Raw genomic sequence first — 20,929 nt, 5'->3', positions numbered from 1 at the left:
CAGCCGGCATTGCCTTTACCAGAAATGCCAACTCCGGCAGGAAATGCCAAAGCCCAAAAGAAAGGATTGGCTACAATACCAAAATTCCCCAACACGAGAAGAGACCTAGGAATTCACATTGGCGATCCCAGAATGGCAAGCAAACAGAATCACGGCAGGAGGAGTGCCAAAGAACCCTGAGGACCAAGGGAACCCAGATCACGGGATCTCAGCAGGTCAACGGGTTAGGCCTCTATTTTGATGACGTGGCAGATTTAGAGAAGTCCAAAAAGACATATCCCAACACAGGAAGCAGCTGACTGAAGATGCTGAAATCGACCGATAGTTGAGCTCCTGGATAGTTGAAGGAAGATTTGAAAGATTACCTCTAGATGAAAAGGCAGGACGCCAAGATCACATCTGTCACCCAGCTGAAGATACCATTCTCGGTGGAGTTACATGTGTTCAAGGCACCAAAAAGATTTAGCATATCGAGATTCCAAATCTATTATAGTAAGTCAGACCAACACTTCTATGTTGGTTTGTATTTGAATGTGATGGCTTTGTGGAGTGGAAATAAACAGTTATTGTGCAAAATGTTCTCATCGACATTTAGGGAAATAGTGTTAGACTAGTTCCACAAATATCTAAAGGGATGCATGAAGAGCTGGGAAGGCCTAGCCGAGATATTTGTGGCTAGGTTTGTTACAAACAGATTACAGCCACTGAGGGTAGATTCCTTATTGGCTTTGAAGATACACGATGGCAAGGGCCTTAGGGCTTATGCCAAGAGGTACTACGAGGTTTACAACTAGATTCTGGCTTGTAACCAGGAACTTGCAGTCGTGTGTTTTAAGAATGGCTTAGAAGATGACTGTCTGGTTCGACAATCCCTTGCAAAGACCCTCCCAAAGAACATGGAGGACCTTATGGCAACGATTGAGAAGTACGGGAGAATAAAGGAAAATAGGAAAGCAGAGAAGACTGGTACATTAAAGCAAGAGAAGAGAAACGACTCACCAAAGTGTAGCCAAGAAAATATCGATGCTAACAAACTAGGAACGGAAGTGAAGGCTATGCAAGCCGTAAGCACGGTTTTAAAGATCCCCATTTACAGCATCTTGGAAAGGATTAGAAATCAACCCTACTTTAGGGCACCGCAAAAGACCCCAATGAGTACATGGGCAGGAACCCCGGGAAGAATTGTGCCTACCATGATGAGAATGGGCACATGACTCAAGGGTTCAGGGCCTTGAAACAACTCCTGAACAATCTGGTATAGGGACACCTAAGAGACTTGATAGACGAAGCAAAGACACGAGAAGAACAGGCGAAGCTAGCCAAGCATCGAAAACAGCACCACCACCCCCGTCACCACAGGTAGATGGACCACAAGTTGTTAGAGAGACACAGAGGGCAAGGTATCTGCAGCATGTCTACCCAGTCCAACAAAAGAGGCCCCAAATGGAGGGACATCGGGGGTCGACGATCTAATTCACAAAAAAGACCTAGATATGGTACAACATCCACACAACGATGATCTTGTAGTGACTCTAAAGGTTGGAGACTGCCAGGCAAGGTGAATATTCATATACCGAGGTAGCTCCTATGAATGTCAGATGTCACAAGGAGCTCGACCTTCACAAGGATGATCTAGAGCAATCCAACAACCCCATGGTCGAATTTAATGGAACCCCGACGTGGCCATTGGGCACCATGAACCTAGAGGTTCAAGTAGGAACCAAGATAGTAACCATAGATTTTACCATGATAAACACACCCGCTCCATATGACATCATCTTGGAAAGACCTTGGATGTACGCTATGAGGGTTATTTTATCAACCCTGCACCAACTACTGCGGTTCCCAACCAAATTCAAGATTAAAGAGGTGAGAGAAGACCAAGTGCAGGTGAAAATTTCTCTATGGCAGCAATGAAGTACACTTGCGTTGTTAAAGAATCAGAGATGGTAGAGATAGAAGACGAAGACCAGAAGGTATTAGACGATGTTGGCAAAGAACACGCCGACAAGAGCCAAAAGCCATTGAAGAAGGTTCTAGTATAAAAAAGGGACGAAGAGTGATTCTTTTTCCTCAGCTCGGGCTTCGCCAAGGAAGAAGAAAGAAAATTAGAAGTTTTTTTAAGAGAGAACATAGAAGTGTTCGCTTGGAGCATACGGGATGCTAGGGATCAACCCCAACGTCACCTGCCACAAGTTCAACGTGGATAGGTTGGCCAAACTTGTGACCCAGAGAGCCAGGTGACCAAACTCGGTTTATGCACAAGCATTTGAAGAGGAAATAGAGAAACTACTAGAGGCACAAATAATTTGAGAAGTAAACTACCCGGCGTGGCTATCTAACATAATGGTAGTAAAAAAGAAGAATGGAAAGTGCAGGATTGTGTGGCCTTTCCAAGCTTGAATAAGGCTTTCCCAAAGGATTGTTTCTCTTTACCAAAGATAAACCAGTTTATGGATGCCACATCTGGCTATGGAATGATGAATTTCCTTGATGCATACCAAGGCTATCATCAGATAGCCATGTACACTAGATGAAGAGAAAACGACATTCATCACTCCAAAGAGACTCTATTGCTACAAAGTGATGCCCTTTGGATTGAAGAATGCAGAGGCAACATAGCAAAGGCTAGTGACAAAAATGTTCAAACATATAATTGGAAAGACTGTGAAAGTCTACATCGATGACATGGTCATGAAGAGTAAGGAATCTTCAGATCATCTAGCTGATCTGAAGGAGGTTTTTGATATCCTAAAGACATATCAACTTCGTCTGAATGCCTCCAAGTGCACTTTCGGAGTAGGATCTAGTAAATTCCTAGGGCATCTAGTGACCAGGAAAGGAATTGAGGCAAGCCCTGATCAAATCAAGGCCATCTTTGTTCTAAAGAGCCCGACAACAACAAAAGAAGTCCAAGTTTTAACTGCCAAGGCAGCTACGTTAAATAGATTCATCAGCTGGAGTTCAAATAAGTGGAAGCCATTCTTCCAATTCTTGAAAAAGGCCACAGATTTTCTATGGATAGACGAATGCGAAGTTTCCCTAGCCAACTTGAAGAGGTATTTGACAACCCCACTAGTGTTATCAAATCCAGTTCCAAGAGAAGAACTATTCATGTATTTGGTAGTCTCGAACCACGTTGTTACTGTCGTGGTCATCCGAGAAGAAGAAGGCAGTGTATTACGTAAGCATGACCCTGGCAAGCGTAGAAATGACATATCTACCTCTAGAAAAACTAACACCCACCCTGGTAATGGCATCAAAGATATTGAACCATTACTTTCAGACTCACAAGATAGTGGTACTCACAGAGCACCTACTAAGTCCCTACTACAACATGGGGATTTGACAAGTAGAGTAACACGAAGGGTTGTGGTTCTTGGTCAATATGACATAGAATACAAACCAAGGATAGTAATCAAAGGTCAGGTTTTGGTAGACTTTGTTGTTGAGTTCACACTAAGCGCAAGCCAAGACCTGTAAACCTTGGCCTAAGGTGCACAAAAGAACCATAAGAAGCACAACTAGCACCACAAAACTCCACACCGGCAGGACAGAAGAAAGGTCAAGAGAAACAGAAGCCTTGTGACATCTACATCAGCGAGTCCTTTCGCCTCTTCGTTGATGGAAATTCAAACTGACAAAGAGTACAAGAAATAGTGGTGCTAGTCTCACTAGATAGACAGATGATAGAGCAATCAATCTGATTGGGATTCAGGGCCTCAAATAATGAAGCAAAATACAAAGTACTAATTATCGGATTAAAATTAGCAGTTGTAGTCAAAGTCAGTGAGGTGGTAGTCTATTGTGATATCCCAACTCATCATGAACCAAGCAACGGGAGAATATGTAGCCCGAGATGAGAGGATGGTGGCCTATGTCAAAGAGGTCATCAAGGTACTAGCACAGTTCCAGACTCGTCGAATACAACTGATCTGCCGAGAAGACAATAGCCATGCAAACTCCCTAGCTAACCGTGCTAGTACTATAAATTCAGACACGCCCAGAACGATTATAGTAGACTACCTATCAGGCCCAAGCATGGACCCCTAATAATAGAATACAAGGCAATGTGCATAGAGCTGGGTCTAAGCTAGATGGATGCCCTGGTTAAGTTTATCAAAGATAGCCAGCTGCTGGAAGATAAAAAGGTGGCACACAAGATTAGACTTAAGTCTGCCGAATTCTACATGTCAGCAGAAGGCCATTTGCACAGAAGGTCCTTCACTGGACCCATGCTGCATTGTGTGCATCCTTCCCGTATGGAAGACTCCTTGTACAAGATCCACCAAGGAGTCTGTGGAAGCCATATTAGAGGTAGATCCTTTGCCCACATAGCCATATCACAGGGGTATTGGTTGTCCTACATGCAAAATGATGTTGAAGCCCATGTCAGAAAATACAAGAACTGCCAACGATTTGCACCCTTGATATATCAGCCAGCTAGAAACCTATACCCAATATCTAGTCATTGGTCATTTGCCCAGTGGGGCATGGATCTGATTGAGCAATTGCCCAAGGCAACTGGACAAAGAAAGTTCTTACTAGTAGCCATGGACTACTTTACAAAGTGTGTGGAGGCTGAACCTCTGGCCAAAATCCGAGATGTAGATGTTAGAAATTTTATTTGAAAGAATATTATTGCCAGATTTGGGATCCCAAGAGCTATTGTGGCAAACAATGGCACCCAGTTGGACAACAAGTTGATCAAGAACTTTTACACGAAGTACAAGATCACTACTCAACTCCCTGCTTCCGTCAAAGCAATGGCCAGGTCGAGGCCTCTAACAAGAGCATCCTGAATGGAATAAAGAAAAGATTAGAAGATACCAAGGGCAAGAGGGTGGAAGAGTTGCCTAATGTTCTATGGGCATATCTCACTACACCGAGAAGATCTACTAGAGAATCTCGCTTTGCCATGGCTTATGGCACCGAGGCCATTATACCTCTGGAGATTGGTATTTCTAGAGTCAAAACTCAGCGAGTAGAGAATTGGACAAATGAGGCATTCCTTACCCGAGGTCTAGACTTGATTAAAGAAAGAAAAGAAAGAGCAGCAATTCAGTTAGAGGCATACTAGCAGAGACTTGCGAAGGTATACAACAAGAAGGTGAACTCTAGGGAGTTCTAACTTGGGGACCTCATCATAACAAAGATTGGCGGCAACAGAAAAGATCCCAGGGAGGGTAAGCTTGGCCCAAACTGGGAAGAACTGTACAGAATCATCTCGGTCGTCGTCAACAACATATACTGGCTAGAAAACAGTGATGGCAAGGAATTCCCAAGACCATGGAATACTAGCAACTTGAAGTTTTTTCATCATTAATTTTTCAAGTTTTTGGTATGTAATCTAGATGATTTTTTAGCCAAAGTATTAATAAAATACTAGTTTGATTTTGTTCTTTACAAAATGTTGCTGAAATTCATAACTGTTAGATAAGATTGAAAAGTGGAACAAGACGATTAACTTAGAATTGCAATGATGGCAAAATTGAACTAAGTTAAAGAGATGTTTCAATGTGAAACATGACAAAACCAACCACAATTTGGCTAATTTGTACTAAAAGCCAAGGTAGATAGTACTCTCGGGGAACTAAGATTAAGCTTTAAGTGTTTTGTTTAGACGAGCTAAACACGATGATCTCGGTTATGGATGTCTAAGTCAGACTTAGGCAAGATTCAGACAATGCATCCTTAATGTGAAACTAAGTAACACTTAGATTCACATTAGGGGGGCAAAAAGCATAAATGAGATAAGTGAATATGACACTCATAAAAATTTTCAAAAAATTTTACAAGTTGAAGTTATCCGAGATGATGGACAACAGTTCTATCCGAAATGATTAAAAGTAATTCTATCCGAGATGCATTAAATGGAGATATTATGTTGAGAAGATGTCATACTTAGAAGAATTCATTAAAAGGAAACAAGATTGTACAAGGCAAATAAAAACAACAAGAAGAAACAAGCATGCAATATTTAGTCAAAAAAAAAAAAAAGACCAAACTTGAATTTATAAATGTAGTTGTTCTAGTACATCAAAAGGCACTTTGCCCTAACAAGGAAAAGAAAAGCAAAAAAAAAAAGTAAAATAAAAGAAAGAAAAAATCCTAAGTGCTAAGTTCTGGGGGAACGTCTTCGACTTGCTTGGCAGCCTTCCCAACCTTGGCGTCGATCGTTATCTTTTTGTCGATTTCCTTAAGAGTCTCATCAAGACTCTTCTCGACACTAGTGACCTCGGCATCGATTTTTTTTTTTTTTTGGAGGTGCTCTTGGAGACCTCATCTCCATCATCCTTGATCAAGTCCAGAATCTATTCATTCAGAGTTGGAGACTTGGCCCCAACAGCACTAACAACAATGTCGGCAGCAACCTCTTCGTCTTGCTCGTCCTTCTCTTCTTCCTCGGATTAGATGGGAGATGAGGGAAGGACACATCTAGACAACTTCCTCAGTGCAACAACCCAGTCAAGGTACTAACCCTTGTTGTAGGCTAGATTGACTTGCTTCTTATACTGATCTCGAACGTCAACTTGCCCTTCCGCATATGCCTTTTCATCAGCCGCCTCTTTAGTTTCCAAGGCCTCTTTTAGAGTGATCTCAGCCTCAGCAACTCTATCCTCGACAGCTTTGGCAGCGACATTAGCCTTCTTTTTGGCGGCCTTGACTATGCTGACCATATCCATCAAGCTCTTGATCCTAGCCTCGGACATATTGAGTTGAGAGAAGAAGTCCGTAGCCTCTTATGTCTTCCTAGTTAGGTCTTTCTTCACCAAATCGGTCTTGACCGTGTAAGAATATGCATGCTAGATGGCCTACAAAAAAAGAAGTGAATTAGTAAAACATTCCACTAAGTATAAAAATAAAATTTGAAAAGAGTATGGATAAAGGAACATTACCAGGACTGAATGCCTCATCATCAAGGAAAAGTTCTCATACTAATTATAATCAAATCTCATCCATGTCGGCAGGAAAGATGAGGTCCATGGTCAACGCGACTCTGACTTTGACATCTTTAATTTGCTATCGTCGACTTTCAGAAGTTAGAAAGGACACCATTAGGACCGACGAACCTTGGCTTCTTTGTTACACGGGCCTTGGTGGAATCAGTCACAACTGGCCTCTTCTCGGCCTCGACCAACTTGGAAATTGGTACTGAGTCTTCAGTGTCCCTCTCTTTGTCAAAGGGGACGACTGTGACTTTGGTCTTAGCCTTGGCCTTCTTCACCCTCCTTGGCTTCCATACAAATTAAGGGCAATAGGTGGACTAGACAGTGACAATGTCAGGTAACTCGATGAGTAGGTCCTCGGCGACTGCTACTTTTCGACCTATCTCAGCAGAGGTGGCAACTACGGTCACTCCGATGCCGAGTCTGAATGTAGGGAAAACAACAGGAGAGTTAACAAGATCGTATGCCAGAGTGTCTACACCTCAATGCTTCTTGCTGCGTATCCTCCCAGCCGGAGAGTTTAGAGGTCAGCGACAACACTGGCGTTGAGCTGGCGGAATGTGTTGTGATGGTGTCGATGTTGATTGTTGGTCTACTAGGTCAGATGTAAAAGTCTGGCCAGTGCGTGAAGAGGATGCTGCTAGTGGAGTTGTTACAGACAGTAGAGTTGTATTCTTGGATGGGATGTCAGGCAAAGGAGACCGGTACGTCAGAATGTAGTTAAGCAGAATTGGGGCCTTGCAGTCTTTAATTGGTAAGTTTAGAAGTCGAGCTAGGTCTTGACTTTGGACGTACGACTTGCAGAAGGATTTACTCAGTTGAAGAAGCACTGCAAAAAAAAGTAAAAAATGAGAAACCATTAGATAACAACTAAGTATACGAAACAATGTTAAAGTGCATGGTTTAGGATGACTGAGTTCTTACTTTGTGGGGTTTTTCCACAGTGCTTGGGACATTGTTGGTAATGATGTCATCCAAGCTATAAAATCTTTTTTTCACTTAGTGGAATTGCTTTAAGGAGATCAACTTTACCGCTATTGCTTTAGTTCCTAAGATCCCTAACCTTGTCAAGGTGGGCACTACAGGCCTATTTCTTGTTGTAACACAATCTATAAGTGTATTGCCAAAATCATTGCTAATAAGATCAAGAATGTGCTTCCTGATGTTATTGATCCTGTGCAATATGCTTTTGTCCAAGGTCAGAGAATTCCTGATAATATTTTCCTTTCCCAGGAGCTTATGAGAGGGTACCATAAAAAGTTTTCCTCTCCAAAATTTTCCATGAAGGTTGATCTCATGAAAGCATATGATAATGTGAGATAGGATTTTTTTTTTGTTTGATGTGCTTAGAGCTATGGCTTTCCCAACTCGACTTATTAATTGGACAAAAGCTTGTGTTACCTCCACTTCCTTCTCCATCTGTATCAATGGTGGCTTGCATGGTTATTTTCAAGGAGCTAAGGGGTTGAAACAAGGGGACCCTATGTCCCCTTACCTTTTTTTCATTGTTATGGAAGTCCTAGCTAGAATCTTAAATGAGAAGTCCCTTGATCATCAATTCAAACTTCACTGGAGATGTGAGAAAAATAAAATTGTTAACCTCAGTTTTGCAAATGATCTCATGATTGTTTGTAAGAGGCATATTCGATCGGTTATACTCAATAAGCAAGGTCTCACTGAATTACAATCTCTCTCTGGTTTTTCTTCCAATCCTAATAAAAGCCATGTGTTCTTCTCTGACTGTGATCATCACTTGAGGGGGAATATTCTAGAGGTTACTCAATTCCAAGTGGGTCAGCTGCCTATTAGATATTTGGGTGTCCCTTTGATTACCACTAGGCTTAAAGTTGTTGATTGTGCTAGTTTTATTACTAGGATAACCAATAGGATTAAGTCTTGAACTAACAAAGTTTTGTCCTATGCAGGTAGGGCTTAGTTGATTGGCTCTATCCTTTTCTCTATGCAAGTTTACTGAACCTCTATCTTTATTCTTCCCAAAAAGGTAATTAAGAAGATTGAGGCTTTGTGTAAATCTTTTCTGTGGTCTGGACTTGATCTTAAGACGATTGGGGCTAAGGTTGCTTGGGATAGGGTGTATGGTCCTAAAGATGAAGAGGGTCTTCGATTTAAATCTACGGAGATTCAAAATAAAGCTGTTGTGTCTAAACATATTTGGTTTCTAGTCTCTTGGGGTTAGCAATCCATGCAGTGCCAATGAGTGAAATCCTACCTTTTAAAAGGTCATAGCTTTTGGAATGTTAAAGTACCTAGTGATCCTGTTTAGGTTTGGAGGAAACTGTTGTCTCTTAGAGTCCTTACATACCCTCTGATCAAATGTTTGATAGGCTCTGGTGAGCAAAATTTCCTCTGGTATGACAATTTGCATCCATTAGGTCCTCTTGGGGCTAAGTATGGGGACAGACTCATTTTTAACATTACTTTTGGCTGCCAATCTAAAGTGGGGTCCATTATTTCTAATACTGGGTGGAGGTGGCCTAATGAGTCCTCTTGGGAGGTACAAAAGATCATTTCTAACACTCCTTCTGATTTGACTCCTTCTTTGTTGAAGGTGGACAAAGTTATTTGGATTCTTACTTGTGATGGTAAATTTAGTATTGGGTCTACTTTGTAGTAATGGAGAACTAAGTGGCCTAAGAACTAATGGGCTGGGCTGCTCTGGGGCCCACATTCTATACCTAGAGATAGCTTTATTGTGTGGATGGGTATCCTTGTTAGACTCAATACTAGTGATAGACTTGCTATATTTGGTACCAACCTGCCCCTACATGTCCTCTGTGTGGTTATAATGGAGAAGATCATGACCATTTGTTCTTCCACTGCCCATTTTCTTGTAGAGTTTGGGATGTCATCCTCAGAAAATGCAATGTAAACTGGACTTTTAATAGCTGGACTGACTGGGTGGATGTGGTGGCAAGAGATTGTAAGGGTAAATCTCTAGCTACCATTCTTAAAATGCTTGGTTTCTGCTGCACTGTTTATCATAATTGGTTGGAGAGAAATAATAGGGTGTTTACTAAAGAAATGAAACCTGAAGAGGTTGTCATAAAGAGCATTATTAGCATGATCAGGTACAAATGTTTGGCTTTGAAGAACATTAAGAATTCTCCAACTGATGCTTGGTTTCAGTAAGAATGGAGGTTTCCAGCCACCATTATTAATTTGAGTAAAGTTTGAGGATTAAGTGTTGGAGAAAAACCAGATAAGGGTTGAGTGTTGTTCTTGAATGTTGAGTGCTGGTGAGAACATACAGGAGGGTTAAATGATATGAACCATATAGTGAGGCTTACCGTTTTAAATGTTTATAACTAACAAGTTGCTATCTAGGTAGCCAATCTAGTTCCTTTATATGGATGATGAGTTGAGACATAGTGTGCCCTTATATATTGAGTGAGTGTTGTAAGTTGTGGGTTAAGTGAATTAGTTTCAAAAACTTTCTAATTGTTTGTTGCATGTACTTATGGTTGGTACTTATTACTAGGAATTTTTTCATTGTGGGTCAAGTGAAGGAAGCCCTAAATTGCTTGTTGAATTGGAGTATTTTTCTGTTACTCACATGCTATCATTTCTGAGTGCTGCTTTCTATATGGGTTGGGTGATTCAATGGCCATAATGTGTGAGTTTTGCCACAGGTTATCACTCATTTGGTTTCATTTGGTTGGATCTGTGTGGGCGGTCCTAACAGGTCATGCTGAAACATGGAATAATAAAGTTGTGAGGAATGCAAACTTCAGCCAGGCTGCAATCTGCGCCAATTTAACGCATAGAGTGTGCTTGATAGTTTTCCTTTTTATTTTGATGGTGCTAAACATATGGATATGAAGTATGGAGCTGAATTCCGACTAGTTTTGTGCTCATGTTCTAGGTCTTCTACATATTCCCTTACGGGCTGTGCTTGGGGTCGTATTTTATTTTCTTAATCTTTTGGTTCCATGTATATTGGTGTATGTGGCTTCTATGGAAAACATAACAATGATAGGCTTGTTTTTGTATGTGCTACTGAACATAGTTTATGGAGGCAAGCTAGTCTGTTAGCTAGATATATGCTATTGAACATGGTGTATGTGGTTGCTATGGAAAACGTAACAATCATAGGCTTGTTTTTGTATGTGCTAGCATAAATGTTTTAGTTCTTACCCTCATCTTCTCTAAAGACTTCTCAGCGCAAGAGGAAGAGGTGAAGATCATCATCTGCTGCAAACTCCCAGTTGCCCGAAACAATGAGATAGTCTTCTCCAACGCCCTTGATAGAGTCTGGAAGGTCGGTTATTAACTTGTAAGTGATAGACCGGGGTTTGAGATAGTAAGTGTAGCCGCTAGTGGATTTTAGGCTACACATGGTGTAGCAGTACTGAATGTCGGCAAAGATGATCCTAGCATTATGACGACAACATAGCTCGACTATACTGTTGATAACCCTAAAAGTGTTTATGGCTAGTTGTATGGGGTTAAGTCTGTAGAAGTGCATCACTTCTCCGAAGAGGATGTCGGGGGGGAATTTGATTCCACCCACAATGATTGATACCATAGGGAAGGGCATGTAATTCTCCTCGAGCATAATCAAATCGTTCTCAATAGCTAACCTAATCTGAACATTGGCAGGGATGTCGAACTCCTAACGGAAATACTCTAGTTTGCTAGAGGAGTCTACCCTCTACTTGAACATATCCATGATCTCGACTGAGTGGGTTTTATGTGGTTTTCAATACAGAAATGTTTTTTTGGCGACTAATGGACCTCCGCATAACCCTAGGTGACACTGAGTTAGGGATTCTGAAAATCTAATGGAGATTTTTGGACACAAACTGTTTTGATTTCCCTAAAGTGTGTATTAATCTAACAAATCTCAAACCTGAATCTATGTAATAACAACTGAAATAGGAAAGAATGAGGTGGAAGAATCTGGAAATAGGAAAAAGAAACAGAGACAAAGATAGCATAGATTCAGAAGATGAAGAAGCAAGAACACATTCAAGGCATGAATGAATACATAAGTACAAGAAATACAAGGAATTGGGGTTGGAGATTCGTGGTAATTCGATAAAATATATATATATATATATATATATAAGAGAATTATGTGAACTCCAGTTACAGAAAAAGAATACATTATTTATATATTAAAAATATAAATTGAGCATACATTATTTATATTACAAATATGTTAGCAAATTTATTTTTGAAAAGAGGGTAAAAATGGGACAACATATCGAGAAAAACTCCCTTCCATTTTTGTATCTCTCCATACCCATCCTTACTCTCTTGTGGACTTAAATTCGAATTCACATCAATGATCCGAACCGTTTACTTTGTACGTCTCGTAATAAAGGTCATCTATACAAAAAATCAATTTCATCGGATATCGATAAACACAAGAACAAATCACATTTTCTTTATAAAATGAATAGCAAAGAGAATTGTAAACTTAAGAGCAGTCGGGCCAAAAGTACAAAATTGAATTTTCTTTGTCCCAAGGTCCAAGCGCGGATTTTCTTTGTCAATAAAGACAAACTCATCTAAAATGACCAAATTACCCATGTATATATATAATGTACATATAAACTGCCCCAAATCAAACCAAATCCTCTCTCTCTCTCTCTCTCTCTCTCTCTCTCTCTCTCTCTTCTTTAGATCTGTCCATCGTCGATCAAAACACCACGGCGTTGATGCTGAGATCGTTATGACCTCTTCATCTGCACCGTCTTCAACTGCCAACTATACCACCTTCCATATTGCCAGCGATCTTATAACCCTTTTTAATCGACCCATTCAACACCTGATTTAACCTCAGCTTCGCCCAATGACCATAGAACACAACAGATCTGTAGATCTTCAATTACAAAGATGAGATCCTCACTAGATCTACATTGCCCAAGGCGAGCTTGCCATTGTTAGCCAAGTCTGAACATGATCTCTCTCCTCCACAACCTTCTTCAACTAGCGATCTTCCTTCTCCGCCGATCTCTCTACGACCTGGTAGTAGTGGAGATTTTGAGTTTTGTTTCAAACTTCTTAATATATTTTATGCTTTGATTTTTGATTTTTTTTTTCATTTTTCAGTGAACTTGAGAGAAGTTGGGTTAGATAAGGAAAAATCCCAACATTTGGATTCATTGTGACACAAAGATTTATGCGATTTGATTTGGTTTTTATCCTTGAAAGTCATTCCAATAGAAAACAATGGATCTGGAAAAAATGGTAGACAACTATGCATTTCGAAACAAAGTTCTAGAAAGAGCAGATGAATTGTTTGGTTACGTTTATTGTATTTTCTACTGCTATTTTTTTATGATCTGTTCAAATGACTATATTTGAACCTGATCCATTCAAATTTAAATGGATATGATCTGCTCAATTTTAAACAGATAATATGATTTGTTGATGATATTGATAATGATATGTTCAAATTTTGAACAAGTAAAAGAGAAATAGATTGTCACAAGAAGTGATAAGTTCACGCAGATGGATTAAAAAAATAAAATAAGATTATTGTTTTAACAGGTAAAATAAAAATTTAATCAGATAAGCTTGTGACTTTCATCAGTTAGATTTTTTAATAGATTATTTCAATAGATAGGAATTTCAACAGATAGATATTTCAATAGATAGATATAAATTTGATACATGGGGTAAAAATTTTGAACATATATGGAAAAAAATTGAATAGATAGGAAAAAATTTCAACAAATAAGAAAAATTTTCAACAGATGGATATAAAATTTGAACAGATAGTCAACGAATGTCAACAGATAAAAAAAAAAGACAACATATAAATTAAAGGATAAAATTGAAAATAAAATGTCTTTCAAAACAAATAAAAGGATTTCTCACCAAATTATTTTATAAAGGGTAGACATCTCACTAACAAAAAATATCCATTGTACCTAATACCTTAGACGCTCTCTAAATTAGATTTATCACCAATTTACTCTAAACTTAAACCATTTATTTTGTAAAACAAAATGTTATTTGTTTTTATGTTTATAGTTATCCTGTAAATCTAATTTTTTGTATGAATAATCTATACTGAAAAATTTACAAAATAGATAGTTTGTAATCTAAATTAAAACTCACATAAAAAGTATGAATAATTATAAAGAGATGAAAGTATGTCAGGGTTGTGTCATTGTCTGCATTGTTTTGTGGTGTGTTTTTGAACCATTTTGCTACTCGTGTGTTTGTCTGGAAAAGAGATGTGATAAAAAGTGATGTGATTCCTTGTTGATTAATCAGTGCTGCTGCCACGTGGTTCAATAAGATTCATATTTATATATTCTCTTTTAAAGCGTAGAGTATTGAGAAGTGATAGAGAATTCTACTGAGTAGAGTTTTAATTTGAGCTATATTTTCGGGGTAATAAAAAATAAATAAAAATACAGGCACAAATATCACATTAATGGATAGGTTCTACCTATTAGAGCTATCAAATATTTTTGTTTTTTTAAAGGCAAAATGTCCAAATTTTGTCTAAATTGATTGTTTATTTTGTAAGATCTTTTATATATATTATTTACATAACAAATTAGTTGATTTAATAATTATAACATACACAATTTATCTTATTTGGCACAAAAAATAATGAATAAATAAAAATAGATGGTCTATTTTTTGAATTACAATTGTCATCTATTTTTTTATGACAAATACAATAAATTGATTAAGTTACGATTATCGAATTAATTTAATTTTTTGTGTGGATAATATACACAAAATACCTTAAAAAATAAACGTTTTGAATTATTGAAAATGAACTTCTATTAGACTCCACAAGCTCAAATAGCATCATCCAATCTAAATCATGAACTGAAAATAAACCCAACTGATTTTATAAAATGAAGAGTATGATTATCTATCTATCTATATGCTATTATTAAGTGAAGGTTGGAGTTGGTGTCCAAACCTTCGGGTGATGCCACGTGGTAGTTTTATGTAGCCTAACATAAAAAAAAAATATCCTAATTTTTTTTTAATATATATAAAATGGAGATTATGATTAGGAGTTGGTGTCCAAGCCTTCACGTCATGTTACGTGATAGTTTTATCTAGCCTAACATAATATATATATATATATATATATATATGTGTGTGTGTGTGTGTGTATTATACAAAGGCGCAAGTAAGGTTTGAGCCGAAGATCATAGATTTCATTAAAAACATTCTTACCACTTAAATAATATACATATTATAATATTAACTTATTTATTATTTATTTTCATTCTTACTTATCTAAATTGTACATATATTATGTGTGTCACTCACTAATATATATATATATATATATAATGATGTATCAAAATTGTAAACGTATCATTTGTAAACAACAAGTCCACCAAGTGACTTCTTAATATAAATAATGTTATGGTCACAATGTTCTGGTAAATGATTTTACATACAATACAAGAATCTGTACTTTTAGCGACCACTTTTTGCGACCAATATAAAAGTTGGTAGCTAAAAGTTACCTTTTGGCGACCAAATATTAATTAATCGTGAATGATCATTATTTTTAACGACCAAATATGAGTTGGTCGCAAAAGGTCATATTTTGGCGATCAAAAAATAAGTTGGTCACAGAAAGTGGTATGCTTTTGGCGACCAACTACAAATTTGGTCGCGGATGGTCACATTTTGGCAATCAAAAAATAAGTTGGTCGCGGAAGATCAAAAATAAGTTGGTTGTGGAATTGGCGACCAAAATTTTAGTTGCCAAAAACTTATTTTCCCCGACCAAAAATATTTTAGTTGTCATATATTGAGTTTTGGGTACTAAAACAATTTAGTCACGAATGAAAAATAAATAATAAAAAAATTCTTTGGCGACCAAAAATTTGGTCGCCAAAAACTTATTTTCAACAACCAAAAAAAATTAGTCACCAAATTAGTATTTTTAGCGACTAATATTTTAGTCGCCGTTGATTGAGACTTGGCGACTAAAAAAGTTTGTCGGCGAAGGTACCTTTTTTGTGACTAATCTGCTCTTTTGGTCGCCAAAAGCTTGGGAGGGAAATTTGAAACATAGAGGCGGGAATTAAAATTTTTTTGCGACAAAAAAATTTGGTCGCCAATTAAACAGAGAGTATGTTTGCAATTTACCCATTAATTTGCTTTGCCTTTTCCTTTTGAAACGAAGCCCTATCTAATTCGTTCTTATTCACATCTCTCTCTCTCTCTCTCTCTCTCCCATCCCTAATTTCATTGTTGATTTCATCCCTGCTCTCAGAGACTTTGATCAGTGGTTTGTGGATTTCGTCCCCGACAGTTTCAATCCCTAATCTGATCTCTCTCGACAGCTATGTCAGCGATTTCAACCACAAGTTTGATCGATTAATTGATTATTCATTTGAGCTAAAATTTACACGAAATCGATGATGTTTTTATGTCTTCGATTCATTCATTTTTAGTTCATTTCTTGTAAATTTACAATTGAGAAATTTAGACGAACAATCGTCGTTTTTTTATGCTTTTTCCGCTTCTCATAGTTCAGATTTCTTTTTGTTTGTTTTGGCATGACATTGATTCGAGAGATTGTGTTTCTTCAGTTTGTTTGCTTGGAACTCGTATTGTTTGGTTTCAATTTATACTTGAATTTGGTTTTCCGAACATTAGGATCTATTATTGTAACATTGATCTGTGGATTTTTTTTTTCTAATTATTTTAGAGAACAAATTATTTTAGTTCTAAGTGAAATGGTTCTATTTTTAGATCAACTTTTACTCAAATTTATCTAGCAATCAACTTTGACATAGTTCAGATTGTAGGAGGAGGTGAAGATTGGGTTCCATCTTTTGATCTTGAGCTGTTCCACTTACACAATTTTATTTATATAAAAAATGAAATATTGACAGGTTTCTATAGTTTGTTTCTCTTAATTTCTGTACTACTCTACATGTCAAACAAAACATGAACTGTTCCGCTCCATCATAATTTTAATGGATTATGTAAAGTTGTTTTGGGAATTGATTATTTTAACTAGCTTTTTAGTATTTTGCGAAAAGACCTACAGAAAAGGAAAGAGAATAGTTGATTTTTTTGCAATGACTTTTTGGTTATTTTAGTATGTTGCAAAATTAAAGTATGAAGCCTACTACATAACAGGGGAACTCAAAGAAAATAGCAAACAAAAATTTAACGTTAATAGGACAGAGAATTGATGTCATTAAAACTCAAACATACAATAAAATAGAAAGAAGAAACAGTTTTGAACTCACTAATATGAATTTTAAGCAGGTATGCTATTAAGCATTAAATAAGAATCAAGATGAGACTGACAACCACCTTAACACAAGCAACCACACAAAGAGCTTGTTTGGGAGTTGGCTTTTTTAGTGGTTTTTTAATAAAAATTTTTGTTGTGGTATTGTTCTATTATTCATCAATATGAGCACAATAATACTAGCTTACGTGATGACTTTTTACTACTTATTTTTAGAAATTAGAAATGCAATTGGTTTTTTTCTGTTTTGAGGCAAATCATTGTTTGGTGAAGGCAATGCATCTTCTTTTATGGATCATTTTTTGGTTATGGTTGGAGCTAAAGATTATCAGATAGCTTGTTGCTTCCTTAATTTCCGTTTTGCTCATTAAAATGATTTGGTGCTTGAATTGAAGAGTATCCCACCGATTTAAGGCATTTGGTTCCTTGATTCCAAGGCAATGCATGCATGTTGTTTTGGTTACCCACATAATAAAGTTTAGCCATTTATTAATTCTAATTGGAGTCAGCTAAGTCATGCAGTCTTTAGTTTAATTTGTATTGGTTGTATCAATGGATTTAATTTGTATTGGTTATATTTAAGAAAAAATAAAGAACATAGAAATAACTAACTAGAAACATTCATGTACTCATGTAACTTGCTCCATCTTTTTTTATTTTCATGGTTTCTTAGCGATAAACATATCACTCATGACCATTGACCACTTGATGCCACTTCATAATTATTTTTATCAACGAACGTTGTATTTATTATGCATATGAGATCTCTCTTCTTTCTCAGACTAGTTTATGATAAACAGCTCTGACTTCAAGATTGAATTTCCAGTATGATTGTTCAGCATGGAAGAGGTAAACAATTTGAATAGTAGGTCACAATCTATTTGATACCTAGGCAAAATATTGAATTTGTAAATAGAAAATACAAATTTATCATTTTCGCAATACAGAAAAACCAATGCATAGATCAAATTCTGTAGTCTTCTACAAAACACATTTTGAAATTCACCAAAATACGACTATAAGCTAAATCAAAAACCATAAAGGAAGGTCCAATTGCTAAAAATATATAGAAATGAAATGATTTTAGTGCCCTTTATAAAGAGAAAATATGTCTTACCTATTAGGTGGAATCATACTCCCCTCTTGCTAGCAGGCTGTTTTCCATTGCCGGTTCATCTCACAGCATGTTGTGTACAAAATCATAACAATACCTAAAATTACCAATGGCATCATTAATATTCTCATTCTCTATTAAAATGTTCGTAGAGATCATTTTCAATAAAACTGACTTTTGGTAAAGATGGTTGTTAGTAAAATAAAGAACAGATTATGAGAATATTGTCTTCTTATAACTTGTTCATTTCTTTTTTGTAACATATTAGCAATCCAATTTTGTTGAATGCCATCAAAGGTATGAAAACACTTTATAAATGTTATAAACACTCTAAATAATTGCATTTTCTTGGCATTGAAAATAAGTTACAACTTTGATTGCATTGCAGCATTCCCTCCCTTGAAAATTGGATTGGGTGGTACTTTGCAAGACAAAGTCGTATATAAAAGTGTTGGTGTGCTATGTACACAATTTGTTTTACATAGTGCAGAGATATTTAGCTTCACTCAATGATGCCTAATGTTTTATTTACAATTGAGAAATTCACTTATTCATGAAGGACGTGAAACTTGTGAATCATTTTGTGATCCCAATGAAGATAATGATTATGATAATGGAGGCTTTGATTTTGGTCCATCTGATTTTGACATGCCAGAGAATGCATACGAGTATGAAGAAGTACCTCTGCAGCCTGAAAAGGTTAGGCAGACCTCTAGTATATTCAGATATATTTACATCACGAAGCTGGCAATAACAAAATCGGCATTTATGTTGCATTGCTCATTTGTTGATATTTATGCAGCATGATGATGATGGTGTTTGTTTTGAAACCAATGAACATGAAGATCCAAGTTCTCAAGCCAGCCTAGAAGATCTTTGTCGATCTCACCTAGTAAGATTAGATTTCTCTGATATGTGATGTGATGAAAACTGATTGTTATATTGCATAATTTGTCTACTACCTTTTGTTTGATTAGTAATTTGTTTGTAACCTATGTTCCTGAATGTAGGATGCTCTCCTTGCTAGCATTGCTGAAACTGAGAAACAGACTGAGTTGGCTACTCGTGTCTCAACTTGGAAACAAAGAATTGAAAATAACTTGGAGGACCAAGCAAGTGCCATCATTTTTACTTTTTTTTTTCCCCCTCACACATCCAAAACTCAACTATTTTGAATTTTAGTTTTGTGTCATGTTGGACTTCAAAGAGGATATAGCTTTTGAGAAGACATGCTTATTAAATTCAATTTGACTTGAATATGCCCTGTGTTGCACTACGGTTACATATTTTCATCTTTATTTTAAATGGAATTCAATTATAGTTTGATGATTTAGTGAAGTTACAAGAAAGGAAATTTGTTAATTATTGTTCCTAAGCTTTTTCTTCTTTAAATGTTATTGTTCCTTAATTGTGGTTGGGTTAAATGAATTTTGTTCGATATTGGATTGAATATTTATAAACAAAAATTGATTCTTCTCAACAACAACAACAACAACAAAAAGAGATTTGGCAACTAAAAAATTGGTCGGCAAATTCTACACTTTTGCGACCAAAATCATTGGTCGGCAATTCCTTACCTTGTGGCGTCTAAATTGTTAGTCAGCGATTCCTCGACTTTTGACGACTAATCAGTTTGGTCGTGGAATGTGACAATTGGCGACTAAGATATTTGGTTTGGAAAATATCACTTTTCGCGACTAAAGTGTTTTACCGACAAAATGGATTAGTCGCGGTAATGATATATTTAGCGACCAAAAATTTAGTCGACAAAGCCAACTTTTCCTGACCAACAAATATTTTGGTCGCAAATTACTTTTGCCGACCCTCAATTGGTGACCAAAGTAGCGACCAAAAAAATTAGTCGCGGATAACTTTTGCCGACCAAAAATGGGCTTTTAGCGACCAATTTTTTGGTCGGCAAAGGTGTTATTTCTTGTAGTGATAAAGGACATGGCTCTACTTTAATTCATAATCTGAATTAGAGGATATTGTTCAAGTGCATAGAGTTCATTACAGATTTTATTTTAATGATTTAAGTCATTTATTTTAGTGAACCAATTCTTTATATTATCCACACACAAAATTCAATTCATCTGATAATCATAATCTATTCAATTTATTGTATTTGTGGACAGCAAGTGTTTTTCTAAAAAGGTTAAATTCACTTTACCCTTTGTGATTTAGGGTTAGAGCACTTTACCTCTCTAGTTCAAATATAATTCGAAAGGTCCCATGTGGTTTTAGATTAAAGTGCTACCGTTAGTTTTTTCATCCAAACTAGCGAAATGTGTATTACACACACTATTTTTTAAAGTGGATTTTGTTTTCTGAAAAATTAGAATGAAACTAATACAATAAAAAGATAATTTTACCCCCATTTTCTCTAAACTTAAAATTATATTAATATGCTAATTAAACTAAATTAAAATATAACTAAGAATTGATATAAAATATAAAATATAATTAAATTAAAATTAATTTAAAAGGTTAGCAATTACAATAAATAGTTAAATATTTAGGATTAATTGTGATCCAAAATATAATTAAATTAAAATTAGAATAAAATTTTAAGAATTACAATAAATAATTAAGAATTTATAATTAATTGTGATTTAATTGAATTAATACTAGACA

General features: G+C 36.5%; 2 protein-coding genes across 2 annotated transcripts; both read left to right on the top strand.

Moving 5' to 3' along the window:
• The first annotated feature begins 4,097 nt into the window (after window positions 1-4,097).
• On the top strand, window positions 4,098-5,080 carry LOC145805570 (uncharacterized). Its single transcript, XM_082900731.1, has 2 exons — window positions 4,098-4,607; window positions 4,649-5,080. Exons 1-2 carry the CDS (start codon window positions 4,098-4,100, stop codon window positions 5,078-5,080), a joined length of 942 nt encoding a protein of 313 aa, XP_082756857.1.
• Window positions 5,081-8,304: 3,224 nt separating this feature from the next.
• Window positions 8,305-9,582, top strand: LOC145805569 (uncharacterized). Its single transcript, XM_082900730.1, has 3 exons — window positions 8,305-8,739; window positions 8,953-9,132; window positions 9,235-9,582. The coding sequence occupies exons 1-3, from the start codon at window positions 8,305-8,307 to the stop codon at window positions 9,580-9,582; spliced, it is 963 nt and encodes a 320-aa protein (XP_082756856.1).
• Window positions 9,583-20,929: the final 11,347 nt, after the last annotated feature.

This window comes from Camellia sinensis, chromosome 13, assembly GCF_055761805.1.
Source record: "Camellia sinensis isolate YWXY chromosome 13, ASM5576180v1, whole genome shotgun sequence".
NCBI classification, from domain to species: Eukaryota; Viridiplantae; Streptophyta; class Magnoliopsida; order Ericales; family Theaceae; genus Camellia; species Camellia sinensis.
This window is presented reverse-complemented; position numbering and strand designations above follow the sequence as displayed.

Bases quoted from the DNA above. Each gene is read 5' to 3' on its own strand.
- LOC145805570 (XM_082900731.1), top strand. From the start codon at position 4,098: ATGGATGCCCTGGTTAAGTTTATCAAAGATAGCCAGCTGCTGGAAGAT. The intron at 4,608-4,648 runs GTAGATGTTAGA...TATTATTGCCAG, and splicing joins CTCTGGCCAAAATCCGAGAT to ATTTGGGATCCCAAGAGCTA.
- LOC145805569 (XM_082900730.1), top strand. From the start codon at position 8,305: ATGGCTTTCCCAACTCGACTTATTAATTGGACAAAAGCTTGTGTTACC. The intron at 8,740-8,952 runs GTGGGTCAGCTG...CTTCCCAAAAAG, and splicing joins TAGAGGTTACTCAATTCCAA to GTAATTAAGAAGATTGAGGC. The intron at 9,133-9,234 runs GTCTCTTGGGGT...GATCCTGTTTAG, and splicing joins CTAAACATATTTGGTTTCTA to GTTTGGAGGAAACTGTTGTC.